The 14,362-nt window shown below is 47.8% G+C and overlaps 8 protein-coding genes across 8 annotated transcripts; 5 read left to right on the top strand and 3 right to left on the bottom strand.

Moving 5' to 3' along the window:
- Positions 1-521: 521 nt before the first annotated feature.
- COCVIDRAFT_83289 (hypothetical protein) lies at positions 522-2,306 on the bottom strand (the record flags this gene model as incomplete). Its single annotated transcript, XM_014707228.1, has 1 exon — positions 522-2,306. The coding sequence occupies one exon, from the start codon at positions 2,304-2,306 to the stop codon at positions 522-524; it is 1,785 nt and encodes a 594-aa protein (XP_014562714.1).
- Positions 2,307-2,920: 614 nt separating this feature from the next.
- On the bottom strand, positions 2,921-4,339 carry COCVIDRAFT_32513 (glycosyltransferase family 31 protein; the record flags this gene model as incomplete). Its single annotated transcript, XM_014707120.1, has 1 exon — positions 2,921-4,339. One exon carries the CDS (start codon positions 4,337-4,339, stop codon positions 2,921-2,923), a length of 1,419 nt encoding a protein of 472 aa, XP_014562606.1.
- A 173-nt stretch (positions 4,340-4,512) lies between these two features.
- Positions 4,513-4,758, top strand: COCVIDRAFT_83335 (hypothetical protein; the record flags this gene model as incomplete). The annotated part of the gene is made up of 1 exon (XM_014707227.1): positions 4,513-4,758. A coding segment is annotated over one exon (246 nt), but the record flags the coding sequence as incomplete, so codon positions are not given.
- Positions 4,759-5,140: 382 nt separating this feature from the next.
- COCVIDRAFT_10969 (hypothetical protein) lies at positions 5,141-5,854 on the top strand (the record flags this gene model as incomplete). The annotated part of the gene is made up of 3 exons (XM_014706989.1): positions 5,141-5,282; positions 5,347-5,555; positions 5,609-5,854. The coding sequence occupies 3 exons, from the start codon at positions 5,141-5,143 to the stop codon at positions 5,852-5,854; spliced, it is 597 nt and encodes a 198-aa protein (XP_014562475.1).
- Positions 5,855-6,433: 579 nt separating this feature from the next.
- Positions 6,434-7,078, top strand: COCVIDRAFT_21505 (hypothetical protein; the record flags this gene model as incomplete). The annotated part of the gene is made up of 1 exon (XM_014707050.1): positions 6,434-7,078. The coding sequence occupies one exon, from the start codon at positions 6,434-6,436 to the stop codon at positions 7,076-7,078; it is 645 nt and encodes a 214-aa protein (XP_014562536.1).
- Positions 7,079-9,496: 2,418 nt separating this feature from the next.
- Positions 9,497-10,009, top strand: COCVIDRAFT_21504 (hypothetical protein; the record flags this gene model as incomplete). The annotated part of the gene is made up of 2 exons (XM_014707049.1): positions 9,497-9,622; positions 9,920-10,009. 2 exons carry the CDS (start codon positions 9,497-9,499, stop codon positions 10,007-10,009), a joined length of 216 nt encoding a protein of 71 aa, XP_014562535.1.
- A 1,219-nt stretch (positions 10,010-11,228) lies between these two features.
- Positions 11,229-12,274, top strand: COCVIDRAFT_10967 (hypothetical protein; the record flags this gene model as incomplete). Its single annotated transcript, XM_014706988.1, has 3 exons — positions 11,229-11,284; positions 11,341-12,026; positions 12,222-12,274. 3 exons carry the CDS (start codon positions 11,229-11,231, stop codon positions 12,272-12,274), a joined length of 795 nt encoding a protein of 264 aa, XP_014562474.1.
- A 132-nt stretch (positions 12,275-12,406) lies between these two features.
- COCVIDRAFT_32510 (hypothetical protein) lies at positions 12,407-14,174 on the bottom strand (the record flags this gene model as incomplete). The annotated part of the gene is made up of 3 exons (XM_014707119.1): positions 12,407-13,555; positions 13,592-14,004; positions 14,048-14,174. 3 exons carry the CDS (start codon positions 14,172-14,174, stop codon positions 12,407-12,409), a joined length of 1,689 nt encoding a protein of 562 aa, XP_014562605.1.
- Between the last annotated feature and the right edge of the window lie 188 nt (positions 14,175-14,362).

The raw sequence follows: 14,362 nt of genomic DNA, 5'->3' as shown, positions 1-14,362 counted from the left end.
AAACGGTGTACTAGGCGCGAGTGCATCGTCTTTGGTAGTTACGTTTATATACCCTTTTTCTCTTGTACCCATGTGTTGATTTCTCATCTCATCTGGTGTATTGTGGAGAGGGGAATGAAAATGTGTTCATGCTATGGAAAAACGCGTTACGTTGTTTTGCTATGTTCTGTCCGTGATTATTCGCCACTATATTCACACACCCCTATGAGCTCAAACACAAAGAGGTCAATTAGATTTCTTCGTTGAACAAATAAAAAATAGTAGACGACGAAATGACAAAATGCAAGGATATACAACACTACGACTACAACAAAAAAAAATCATGAAGATCAAAGAAAAAGTGAAACGATGAAAACAGCTGTACAAAGGATAGTCGACAAAAAAAATACGAAACTGATACCAGCCAACGCGAAAAGAAATATCAATCAAGAATAAAACAATAACAACTGCACCATTTCTCCGCTCCCACACTCCCCTTTTTCGACTCCCTCCCCCCAAAAGAAACATTACTTCACCAGTCCTTACTCCTCACCACCCCCCAACCTCTGCTTCTTAAACTGCATCCTCACACCAACCCTCTCGCGCGTGACCGCCTCCAACTTTTCATTGACAGTCTCAAACTGGGCCTGCCACTTCTCCATCCAGATACTCTTTCTCTCCTCAAGGACATCCATTTCATGCTGGAGGGCGTTGATTTCACGGGTGAGAGTCTGCTCTTTCATGACGATGCGGGCGAGATCTTCGAATTCTGCGTCTTCGGCTGAGCGTTTTGGGGTGCTGCGGTGGGGGTGCATGGATGGGGTTGAAGGGGTGGTAGTGGTGGTGGTGATGATGTCGGAGGGGGGCGGGAAAGTGGAGGTGGAGGGGTCGAGGGTGGTGGTGATGGGGGGGAAGGTGGAGGGGGAGGTTGTGCGGGAGGGGAGTTGGGAGCGTGGGGCGGTGGAGTAGGCGGATTTACGGGCGAAGATTGAGGTAGATTTTGGGGTGCGGGTGTGGTGGGGGAGGCGGGGGGGTTCGAGGGCGAGGGTGGACTGGATGTCGCTTTCGTCGATGTAGGAGCTTTCGCTTGAGAGACGGTGTTTTGGGGGGTTGTTGGGGGCTGAGGTGGAAGTAGCGCCATCGTCTTCATCTTTGGTGTGTGAGGGCGGTTTGGCGGCGGCGGGACCCATACGGTCGGCGATGTAGTCGAGTGCGACGCGTAGGCGTTCTGGGTATTTTTTCGTTTCTTTGAGGACGCAGTCGGTTGCGATGCCTGCGGAGATGAAGTAGAATTTTACCATGAGAGTCAGTCTGGCTCTATCAGACTGTTCTAGGACGCAGGGTTGCTTTGGATAGCACTTGCTGAATGGGTGAAGGAGGCGCTGTTTGGAGACTGTTTCGGTTTTCATGGGCTCCTCGTCGAGCGCTGTTTGGACGTAGAATCGAACTTCGTGGAAGCCACGCGCTAGACTGACCATGTAGGCGTATATATCATCGCCGGATTTCGCTTCGCGTCCAACAAAAAGCTTCATCGGCTGGGCTTCGGGTATAGATGTTTGGCCCACAAATTGCATCTCCGACACTTCAGGTAAGTTGTCTAGGAGATATAATGCGTTGTGGTTTTTCAAGTACTCCAGTAAACGCTCGAGGTCGTGATTGCCCTTGCTGGTCCTCAACTCCCGTGACGATCTTACTGAAGGGCTTTGTGGCTCAGATTTGTCGCCATTTGTCACGTGCGTCTTACCAGTACGGCTGCTGGAGCGCAAGGTGTAAGTACTATCCGCGTCTTCGGGCTCCGGGCTTTCTTCTATGGCTTCGCGGTTTCGCCTCGTGCGATTCTGAGTACCATCTTCCTCGTCATGCTTCTCTTCCTCAATTCTCTTGACTGCAGAGCTAAATCTTTTGCAAAAGTCTCCTTGGTCGCCCTCGAGGCCATCAATATACCCCTTTATCAAAAAGTACCACCGGATAAGCATGCTAAACTTGCGCTTCATGGGCTTAGAATTTTCTGCAAGGTACTTAAATGGCGAAAGCAGAGATGCTTTCATGACGTCGTCTTGGGTAACTGTGGACATTGACGATGTAGACTTGTTGGAGGGCCTATCAGGAGGAGGCCTGGTACAATAGCGCACTTCTCGCGGCTTCTCTCCGTATCGAGTCAAGTAGGCAAGTATTTGTTGCCCATCAAGGCTGCCAATTAAAAGAGAAAATGCAGGATTTGCGCCTGGTTGCGGGACCCAGGTCATACCATCTGCCGATGGCAGAGCATCCAGCTGTGGTCCGGCGCCATAAGAGGCTATGCCTTTCCGAAGGTCGTTGAGTGACATTATAGGCCTTGGAAAGATGGCTGAGTGTTATCAAATGGACATTTTCATTTGTTTTCAGCGGCTTTTATGGTGATTTTAGCGATGTTGGTGATAGGAGCAATGAGCGCAAAGTTGTTGGTGTTGACGGACCGCGAAGCGGGTCTGCGCGTAGGTATGGTCTGAGCCACGTACACGTTCCAGCCCCTCTCTCCACAGCGCATGTAATTCACGGGATACCGGGTCCCAGGGCAGAGGCAGCGGGCCGATTAGACTGCATACAATCGAGCCTTGAGCAAGAAACGGGAGAAGGACAGGTTGCAAGGCTGGTACGTGCTGTGAGGACGGCTGGGGATGGCTGGGGTCTAAGTAAGCGAAGACACGTGCTCACGCGTTATACTAAGCATTTGGGGGAGGGACGGCTGAATCTATTATTGACCTCCATGTACTCGAATTCCTGGACGTTGGCTAGCCAATGCGAGTTTACCCAGGTATCTACTCTTTCTATAACCTCGCTCTATCAATTCAGGAGCAGGGGATCTGCCTAGTCAAAACAAGATGGAAGAAAAGAAAATGGAAAAATTATGCAGAAGAATACGAAACGCTAAAACGCTGCAAAACAAAGTACTACAAAGGGCCTACTGGAGATGTTGATTGCATCGCTGTCGTCTTGCCCAACTATGAAACCTTGCCTTTTTCCATCCACTCTTCCAACTCAATGTCTGCTTTCCGTCAGTTCCTTGCACCTCTTTGGGCTTGACATAGGCTCCAAAGCGTATGCTGCTGCTGAGATGACATTTTGTTTCGGGGTTGTCATTCCAATTGGTTTGGGGAATCGACGAATACGACCACTGTACACAATATGTGCTAACCTCGCACGATTTTTGGCATGCTTCTGGTGACTCTTCGCCTGACTTGGCACGGTCCTTGGCGCCTTCGTTGTTTTCAAATAAGATGTTCCAGCGTCCGTTTGACGCTTCGGAGGACAGATTGTCCCAGTTGTTTCGTGTAGAGTTTAGGTCTTCCGGGGTGAAGAAGCGGCTCCATAGGTCTGCAAAGCGCATAGGCTGGTGGGCGGGCTGTTCTCTCTCCAATTTAGCCAGATCTCCACCCATGCTTGGTGTGACATGGTGCATGATCATGACTTGCTCGCACCATAGCGAAGGATGGAAAGGCGCAGTGCTAGGATCGTAGCCGGTAATGCCGGGCCATACGGGAACGGCGGTCATGTTGAGCTCCTCCTGCAACACACTTGTGACTAAATGATATGCTGATGTATACTCTGGGATGTGCTTTGCCCATTTCTTGATGTAGTCTTTGCGGTCTACAAACAGCTCCGCCATGGCCTTGCGCGACACGATGAAGGAGGTGCCCGAGGGAGCGAATGGGTCGGGAACGAGAGTCTCGGCGGGTATGGGTGGGTTTGCAAAGTAGTGCTTTGCATCGGGATTGTGCTGGCCGAGCCATTCGATCAAGTTTGGCCTGTTGACGTATGTTTCATCGTCGACAAAAATGTACCAGCTGCGGCCGGGTCGGTATTCCCAGGCCGCATTCATTGTCTGTAGGACCTTGTACTTGTCCAGGATCAACATATCCTTTCTCTCTTCCTCCGGGTCCGCCTTTACGAGGTTTTGCAAGGGGATGCTCCTCCGCGCAAAGTCAAGCTGGGTGCGGTATCTCTTCAACTCGTCAATGTGCAAGACGACATCGGCGGTAAGGCGCCAGACGACGTCGAAGATAGGCCAGGCGCCAACCTGGGACTGAAGGTCTGAGAAGAGCAGCAGCATGCCATGGTCTTCGTTGGCGGTGTTAAGGATGAGGGGTGCGACCTTGGAGTGAACGTTGATGGCGGTGGTAGTGACGGAGACGACGAGTTGGTCGCGCTCAACCTGGTAAGGGCCGACAGGGGCGCCCTGCTGCTGGGGGCGCTGGACAGCAGGCAGCTCTTCCTCGTCGTAGATGCGCGGCCATCCCTTAACCCAGACGAAGATGTAGAGGAAGAAGACGCTGACGAGTAAGCGGGTGGTGCGCGGCATGTGTTTGCGGAAGGCCGACATGATGGCTAGCGAGTGCGGCGGGGCATGAGGGTGAGTGAAGATGCGAATCGAGGATGCGGAGACCAAGAGATTTTAACAAACGACCAGTTTGACAGTTTCAGGCCATGGCAATGGCCGTGGTTGCATCTGAAAAAGGCGCGTGTCGCCAACCGTCGTAGTCAGGGATGCGCTGAGCTAAGCCCCACCAGGAGCCCCTGGGCATGTGCTGTGGCGGGCGGGGGCGGCTTGCATGCGCTTTGGCAAAACGGCGACACGCGTCGGGGGCCTGGGATGGCCATGCTTCTGCTCGTCTCAGGCGCCATCTTGTCTACGTAATTATGCATGCCGTGGCCATCATCTGCTTTGTTCTTGTTGCGAATTTGTTGTGGACGAAATCAGTGACAAAATGGGCAGTGTCTTACTACAATGTATGCCACTAAGTACATGCCAAAATGTACATGCGCTGGCGAATACGGTATCGTTTGGCTGCCCCTTGGTCGTAGCTTTTTTTAGGTCGCCAATCACGCGTGTATTCCCTCGTATTTGCCGTCCATCTGTTCTGTCCGTCGACCAAATCCGTCAGCCAGTGATCGGACACCATGGCTGGTGTATCCATGCCGAGCCGTCTGCTGCCAGATAGTCTCCTTCACCATCAAAGTGAAAGTGGCCCGTGCGCCACTTCTACAAACCAAATAGTCTTCTTCACTATCAGAGTCGCTGGGGTCCGTGCGTCCAGATTCGTAGTAGAAGAGCGCACAGAAAACAACAAGCCCTTTTGAACACATCTCGCCGCAACGAACCTCTAGCCGTGTCGCCTCCGACATGGCGACAAACACTGACAAGACCAGTGACAATGTTGCCTCTGAGCAACCACCCATGCAAACACTGAACCCGCAGCCTGGAAGCGACTTTTCAAGCTTCTTGCCCCAGCAGGACATTGACGCCATGTACTTTGCCGAATACGGTATCAAAATTTGCCGTGTTCATATACATCGTGTACCGTCGCCGTACTAACAAATATTGCATAGGAGAAACCACAGACGAAGACCGCTACGACTGGATCTTGCTGTTCTGTGGCCTCCGCCAAGATATGTTGAAAATCCAAGAAGACATTGGTATCGTTACGGATGAGGGGGTGGATATCAGCGATGCCGCCTCATACTTCTCCGGTCAATTCTATGAGGTCATGAAGGAGCGTGTTGCAGCAGTGGGACGCGGTGAGCCTATTGTCGTAAAGGTGAGAGATACGTTCAGCTAGACAAAAACAGGCGATGCTAACTCGATATACAGGGTCATCCGAATAGGATGCCAGGACAGATGATGAAGAAATGGGCAGCCGACATCGTAGCGGGTAAAATTTCACTTTATCATCGCATCGAGGCTGCGCTTGCCGAACATATCAAGGGACATGAACAGTTGGCGCTTCATGGGCTCGACCCAAACATGGCTAAAGCGATTTCATCAGCCGAAAACTTGGAAGCAGAACACACTGGACCTGGAGAGTCGATGTCTGCTGGGGACGACGCGCAGGAATGATATCGTTGATGTCGCGCAGGAAAAAGGAGACTTGATGGTCATGGATATATTTTCTGGGTTCACCGAAAGTTACGTTTCTCAGTGATATTCGGGAACACAATAGAAAGACGAAGAGGGCAATAGAGCCTTGAACCAAAGGGCATGTTGTTTGTGATTTCATTAATATTGACTTGGCCCGACAGAAAATCGGAAGCTTCCTTTCACTTCTGCCAGACACTTCACTGCGACGAGCACACTGATCAGATTCTCACATGTTCAAAGAAGTATGTGTTGACAATGATATAGCCTGAAAAAAGTCTAACTTCATGATGGAGTGTACAGTGATGTCGCTTGGCCACTGTGAGAAGTGTATATCTGGGCAGCACTAGCGCTCCTTCCCGTTTCGTTATCAGCACCAACTCTCCGCTGACTAAAATTTGCGCCTGGGCAAGCATTGGCGCATCACGCGCTTGTTAGTATGAGTGAATAGCGTTACACTAAGTGAACAGTGGATGCTCCACCGCCCTATATCAATATCTTTCAAGACCATTCACTTAACTAGCTCCACCCTCTCTCAACACAACAACCTAGCCAGGCATCATGTCGCAACTCAAACTTGCTCAATCAACTCCACCACCACTCCCGCCTCCAAGGCAAACTGGGCTGACATGGTCCGACTTCCAATTCGGAAACGATGTAAACAGCCTCCCCACTTCGCCAGGGATAGATGGTAAACGACAAGGATCTCTACAACAGACACTCAGCAAACTCCATAGAGAGCGTTTCCGCTTCACAAAATCAGTCCCCAGCGATCTCAACAGCAAAATCTGCTGTCCTCGCGACCGCGGCGCTGTCCTGGACATCTACACCGAAGCTCTGAGCAAGATTACTCCCGTAAACCACCAGCAAATCTACGCCGAGGCAAAGGCGAAAATAAAGACTGTACTAGGCCTCTCTAGAGCTGGGCCTCGAAATGCCGTTTTTACAAGGACGCTGCTGGCGCCGATTGAGCCGCTGTACGCTATGCCGCGTATTGAGTTCCGCAATGACAAGTTTGGTCATCGTGCGGCTACTAGGCTGCAGGAGTGGAGGGAGGATGGGTGGCCTAATCAGTACCCGAAGAATGCGGTCCTGAAGGAGAGGGCTAGAGAAGGCAAGTGGGAGGGGTGGGTAAATCAAAACTGGGAGGATGAGGTGGCTGAAGAGGGGAGCGAGGAGAAGTGGAATGATAGCGATGAGATTTGAAGAGTCGAGGTATGTGCAAGATAGTGAGAATGGGTGAGCTTCATGAATAAGATACAAGGTCGTCAAATCAACAAGAAAGAAAACCTTGGCCAGATGAAATAGATTATTAGAGGACATTGTTACTCATTGTGAAAGCCAATCTGTACCATTTCTCGACGTGTATTTGATCGAGATTCGCCGATTACAACATCGCACGGCAAAAAGGCTGTCGGTATCAAGTGGCTCCACCACACAATGTTTTGACTAAGTCTTTGCACCAAAACCCCAACCCTTTCACTCCGACGTAAAGATCAACAACATTGTCCGACTCACGCTCTTCATCAACAGTTCAGTTAATTTTCTTTTGAAAAAAAAAACTCCCTTTTACACCCCCTGTTATTTATAAATCACCCTAATAGTGTGCAAAGTCTGTGCTCCAAAAAACCCACTCCTTATCTTCACCTCTCCCTCCTCATAACTGCGTAACCACCCTAGTCCAGACCTCCCCTTCCATCCCTTAGTCCGTGTTTAAAAAGCCAGTAATTATTTCCCTAGCAACATGTTCTCTATAACACAAGCATTCTATTAGCCTACATATCTCTCTCCCCTCTTTACTTTAGTATATCCCCCCTTCCCACACCCTTATCCGCCACCGCCTTTTTTCCAAAGGAAAGAGGGAAAAGAAAAGGATACACATACACTACAGCTATGATAATTGATGGAACAGAAGCACGGCGTCGCCCAATTCATGCTACAGCACTGAGGCCAGTTTTGTCGGCTGAGTTACGATGCGTCGTCGATGTGGCGGATGGAGCCATCTTGTTCGAGGAGGTCGAGGCCGAGGGATGACCCGGTGGTTAGGGCGAGAGATGTTGTGGTAAGATTGAGCATGAGGGTGAGGAGTCTCATTGTTGTGGGTTTGCAAGGACTTTGATTAAATGGGGGGGGTTTTTTTCTCTTTGTAGAGCTGGGGGTGAGGGAAAGGAGGAGGGCGGTGAGGGGGGTTTTGTAGCTTGAAGGGTCGGAACTACTAGAGTACATACTATACTGCGTTTTGTCGTATCCAACGGAAGATGTAAGGGGTCCCTGTTGAAGTAACAAATGCTATTTACTATGGTATATGGCAGAAGTATTGTGCGTGGGGCACTAGCAAGGGGAGGATACAAACTGGGAAAGAGAGTACGAGCTATAGTTTGTAGAGTTGTGGTTGTCAAGAACAGCCAAGTATTTCTCGGTAGTAAATTAGGTATAGAATAATCCGAAGAAGAGCCTAATCATCATTCTAGTGTCTCCATGGCACAAAATCTTGGCCATGTACCGCAATAGATTAGTTAGTTTTCTGTAACAAAAAACGTCTCCCTACTACATTCGGTAGCTCTTCTTAACTTTTCCTGGTGGAGCTTCTCTACAAGTCTTGATCATCTTCTGCTAAAGAGCCATAGGCTATGAAAGATATCTGCTAGGTGCTTTGAAGCCTTTTTACCTTACATTAAACTTTAGTTCTAAGTAAAATAAGTAGAGAAGGCCGTCTTGGCAAAAGGAGATAATAGGAAAGTGCTTATCTTCTTTTAGTAAGTGCATGCGCGTGCTTTGTATGTGTGCCGTCGTTGACGTTAACTTACTCATATGTGCATTGCCAGGACTTCCGGTTTGTTAGAGGAAGAGAGAGAGAGAGAGAGAGAGAGAGAGAGAGAGCGTAACTAACGGGTACCGTCAATTTGGAACTACGTCTCTCATTAGCTAGATTATTCTGCCCTTCTTAAATAGATAATGTTTATTTTACAGTGCTGAGAAATGGCAGACTTTGTATAGTAAGATGACTCTTGCTTCGACGGCTTTATCCCGGTGTATTACATGCCGATCTGGTGAGATTGCACTACAAGATCGATTGTACCGCTTCTCTTGGCGATAACTTCTCCACATACGGAGAACTGCCCTTTTTAGTTATTTCATCAGGAGTACTCAGAAACAGTTTAAGTAAGCTTGCGGACTAAGAGCCCGTTCAGTTGCCCCGTTTTCCATCTCCATTTGCCCACCGTTTTAGGTATAGCTAGGGTGGTGAACGAGTCTCTACCCTGTTCGCAAGCGATTGTATCCCAGAAGGAGCTGAACACCTTGTGTTCTCGAGCTAGAGATACATTGTTCCCTCTCGGAAACAATGCTTGTATTAGAAATTTTACATGCAGTATACGTTTAGCGGTGTGTGAGCCTGAGCATTCAACTTACGTCCTTGATCAACAATGCCGTTCATTATTCATTTTTAAAATCTCTTTCACAGCGCTCTTGTTCATCTGCACCTTCACTACATAAAATATGAACAGCCAGTCCCTATCTACCTTCCCACTGAACACAGCAATCACACTAAATACGATAAATGCCTTGCTATAGACATAAAATCACCACATAACACTACAAAAGTACACCACGAGCAGAATAAACATGGCTCCTCAAAAGACCAAGACCTTTACTCTGAGGGAACTCGACACCGCAGTGATTATGCTCGAGATGACTGGAGAGACTACCTACACCGAGGCAGATGTAGAGGCTGCGGTTCAGACGCTTAAGGTACGTAACCTGCTTCCCAGCTGGAGCCACGAAGAGGCAGTAGAGTACACGCTGGCAGAACACCTTGCTATGAAGCAGGCCAAGGAAAGATAGGAGACCTAGGAGACTCGAGAGACCTAGTAAGCGATTTGGGTTTGGAGGTGCAATGGAGTAATGGGATGGAGCTTTTGAATTAAATGAAAGTTTGAGCATATATTTTAGCGTTTATGATACGTGTGATGAATTTCATAATTAACAAGTGTGTACGAGTGTGAGTGATGTACACCCGAAAACTTTGTACTAATTTAAGGCGATTAGGACGGCATTGCAGAATCTGGCGGTCCTAAGGTGCCTATGATGCGCGATGAGATTGTTAGATGTATTCAATTAACGTACATCCCTTCGTAACAGAACAACCGCCGTAACAGACAAGATTAGAGGTACTTCAACTCTGTAGCGCTATTATAGCTTGTAAATACTATAACAATTCTATTAGTCTATCTAAGTGCATTTTAGAATTGATTCTAAGTAGGTGTATGCCTACTTATGTAAAAATCACAACGGTGAAGACAATTTCTCTCTGAACCTGCGAAGCCACCTACTTTATCTTAATCATATGCCTTGCGAGTTATAAGATCGCTACTATTAGTACTATCTATTATAATATGTCTATTACTCCTACATACGTCTGGGTATTGAATAGAATCTTCTAAGCCTACTTACTAGCTATAGAGGTTAGTCTATAGACTGATTTATGCGTGATAGCTACATAGTCTAGTACCTCCGTATCTAATGCACTGGTGAGGAGTGCTGACATATTCTTGGTTCCCGGGATAGCTAAATAGGGGTATGCTCAAGATAGCCAGTGACCTGACGCCTAGAGCTTAGCACAGCCCAACTCTGTCGCGTCAAACGCCTTGCCATCTTCGAGACACTTACTGCACTGCCGTTGCAGCGGTACTTGAGAGCAACGTCGTCTCAAATGTGTTATTTCACTACTTCAGGCAGCCACAGACATTTAGTTGCTTTGTCGACAGCGTTTGTATTGAGAGAGTAACGACACGTTGAATTTGGTTGGTGGCTAGGTGTTTTGGTGTTCTGCGTACGCGCTGTGCACGGGGGCGCCAAAGGCAATGCATTAAGCCACCCTGAGGCAGTGCATCACCCCAACCCAAGTTCTTCATGTCCTAAAAGCATCCGCCCAGCCCACAAGCTACCCACCCCACGTCAAAAGTCAGTCCAACAATATCTACAATTATGGAGCTTGGAGATTTTTCAGAATCCGCGGATCCAAATGCAACCGGCACACGATCGACAACTATCTATGACGTTCATATCTTCGAGTATCAGCCGCTTGACGAAACCAAGCAACAGATCCGTCTACTTAGACTACTAAAGACAAGTAATAGTGAGAAGCTCAGATGAGATATCGTGATTCACGACCTCGACACACTTCCAAAGTACAGAGCTCTCTCGTATGTATGGGGATGTCCACAACCGACATATTCTCTGCTCATACAGGGCAAGCGTTTGCACATCCGACAGAATCTTCATCGATTTCTGCATGAATACACTGGCGCGAATAGATCTGCGGTAAACAGATACAGGCCACCTTCGTACGGAAATCATGACGAAAGCGGAGAACTACTGTGGGTCGATCAAATCTGTATCGATCAATCGAATGTTCGTGAACGAAACCACCAGGTTAACCTTATGTCAAGGATCTATAAGCAATGCAGATCCGTCATCACATGGATCGGCAGCCTCGATAGTTCGGACGTCTGCTCAACAGCTGCACGGGATTTCAGCACATCATTCAGCCCGGAAGCTTTGGTGCCAATACTGTGCAATCCCTACTTCACACGTCTGTGGATCGTACAAGAAATCTTACTTGCCCCTTTTGTTCGGGTTCTCGTGGAAGGCGGAGGATGGCTACTTTGGTCAGACATGCAAGGCGCTCTAACACACATGTCCAAAGATGACATGCAACAGCTGCAGGCAGCTCGATCGGTTGCTGCGTCATTACTAAGTGCACAGTTCAAGGACAACATACGGCCCCGCGACTTGATTGATTTGTTTCGCGATTTTCATACTTGTGGTTGCGAAGATCCACGCGACAAAGTTTTTGGTCTAATGGGGCTTACCTATCCGCGGATCAATTTCCCCGAAATACCCCTTAATATCCAGGTCGATTATAGCAGATCTGTTTATGATACATTCTTCGAGGTAGTAGTGAAAGTACCACACAAATACGGACTTCACTTATTGCCAGAGCCAAGGCATGTTGGGCCGATGGACGAAGAAGCATGGAAAGGGGATATGAGGGCGAGGACGGATGCGATATTGAGGGCGACGACGAAGGAACTGCTGGAAGTGTTATTAGACCTGGGAATAAGCATGGGACTTAACAAAGTAACAGTTCAAAGTAAGCTGCCTTATTCTTCGCAAGAGCACAAAGCTAATAGGAATAGATGCTATAGAGATAGCACATCAAGCGTGTCTGCAAACCGGCCGGACTAGGAGCTAATCGCCGAAGCTAGAACATGGTGGAAGTGAAGATAATGGAAGCTTGTGAATATGTTTGAATAAGGTCTTCTGCCTACTATCTACTTGCTTATAGAGTTGTATTCTGCCACACCAGTTATTCCAGCACAAAAGGATTCAATTAAGTAATTGCCATTACAGTTACTAGCAAAACTCGCTTCATACTAAGCGCAACCTCACGATCATCATTGTTTTCAAGTGGAGGTCTTCGCCACTAATGCAGACATCTGAATTAAACAATTAATAACTACAAATACGTACCTAGTGAATTTCAATATTCTGGGGCTCAGTCTCGTCAAACAAAGAACTCATAGTTGAAGGGCCCCTCTCCCGAGTGTCTTCATAACAGCCAGCACGCCTGAAACCTGACTTGTCATTCCGTACAAGCAATAGGCCCAGTGAATAATTGCATGTCCCAAATATTTCAAAACAATATACTGGCTTTTCCCAAGAAGGGCCATCTAGAGAATCACCATCGGATAGATCCCAATATATCTCCAAGGGTAGGACATCAGGGTCATCAGCACTTCGCCTAAGACATTGATAATTCCAATGTACCTCTCGGAGTCGACCATTCAGCTTGAGGCAGCCGGAAACGACTTCACCGTACTTGTAGTTTCTGAATTTGTATTCCATAGAGCTGCTAACATACTTTGCGATATTGGCACCGGAGGTGGGCTCTGATAGCTCAAAGCCTAGGAAATATATCGGCCCGCTGATACATGCCCAGGACCAAGAGGGTTCAGATATCCATGCCGCTTTTCTTCCTTCTAGCCGATACCATAAGAGATGCGAGTGGATATTGTTTTTCCACAATCCTGCAAGGTAGTCGGATGACTTGAAGCCCATTATATTCGCAAAACTTTCAGCAAGCGCTGCACAAGCAGGGAGTCTGTCTTTTGGTTTTTTACTGCTCCGAAGTGTATACTCGCTAATGACATGGAACCAGTCTGCCTCTACGCATGACTCGCCACCCGATGGACCAATACGCAGAACATTTGACCTCACTTCGGAATTTCGGTGAGGGCTGTTCACAGAAAAAGCGTAGTCCTTATTTTTTAAGGTTGGGCAACCTCCTCCATCAATCGTTTCAGCTTGAGGATAAGTTGCGCACCGCCAAGTTGTCTGCTTTGAACCGAATCGTAAAAGCCGAAGCGAAAGTATGTCTTCCTCCATTGTCCATGCTCTTTTGTCGATATTTTCTTCATACGTATCTGCGATGGGGTGCTCAGAGAGTAATAACCAACCTTTCACCACATGACCGGCACGCTTGTTGTAATACGGAAGCTTGAACAGATTACCATACGCTTTCTTAAGGTCACGATCCCTAAGAAACCCCTCCGTGCTATCCCTAGCGCTAGCTGCTGAGATGGTGATAGTGGCTCCTCTATAAATGCTTTTCATTTTTGACTTTTCCAATGCCTTTTCCACGGCATTATCTTAGACGATACAGAATACATCTACCCAAAGGTAAGACAACTCTAGTGTCCGAGCTATTTTGACAGCATCTATAATCGTTTGCGGTAGTTGGCATTTGTCTATTCTGCCATGCCGATTCTTAACATTTTCGCTTGTCGTTTTTGCATTTTGCTGTTGCTGTGAATTACCCCAACAGTAGGTCAGTGCTGCGTAGAGGGGATTTTCCCCTTGAGGGACTGTATATAAATGCAGTTCTGAATTTGGTCGAATCTCGAGGAGACGTGTAGGTGCTGTGTTTCTTTTGTTACTCCTCAGGGCCTTCTTACACATTTCGTGATTTAAACAACTTTTGTAACGTTCCAAACACTTTTCTAGTGTGGCTGATGACGCTCGAGATCGTGTGAGGGGTCTTGATTTAATGTATTCGGCAGCATCTCTATCTGTGTTAGCCATGAGCATAGCATGTGACTGTTGACAACTTACGTTCCGTACTAAAGATGTGCAGCTGTCGCTTTCCGTCATCTGGTGACACGTGCTCATCATATTCATCCTTCCACACTACGTTAAGATATTCAAGGTCCTCGGAATCGGTTGATATAGATAAACTCATTTTGTATGATGGACGTAGACGCTTGGCTGACGATTTCAAAGTCTAACGGAAGAACTTGCAATCTTTGCTAAGTTTTTTAACTTTGTGATATGAAAGCTCGAAGGAAAGGTCGACTTCAGGACCAGTACCATAGATTACAATCTCCCTACACTTCCTACAGGTGTGAGGACGGAAAGGTATCATCGTAC

This window comes from Bipolaris victoriae (assembly GCF_000527765.1).
Source record: "Bipolaris victoriae FI3 unplaced genomic scaffold scaffold_0, whole genome shotgun sequence".
NCBI classification, from domain to species: Eukaryota; Fungi; Ascomycota; class Dothideomycetes; order Pleosporales; family Pleosporaceae; genus Bipolaris; species Bipolaris victoriae.
The sequence above is the reverse complement of the archived record's forward strand: the minus strand, read 5'-3'. Positions and strand labels throughout refer to the sequence as shown.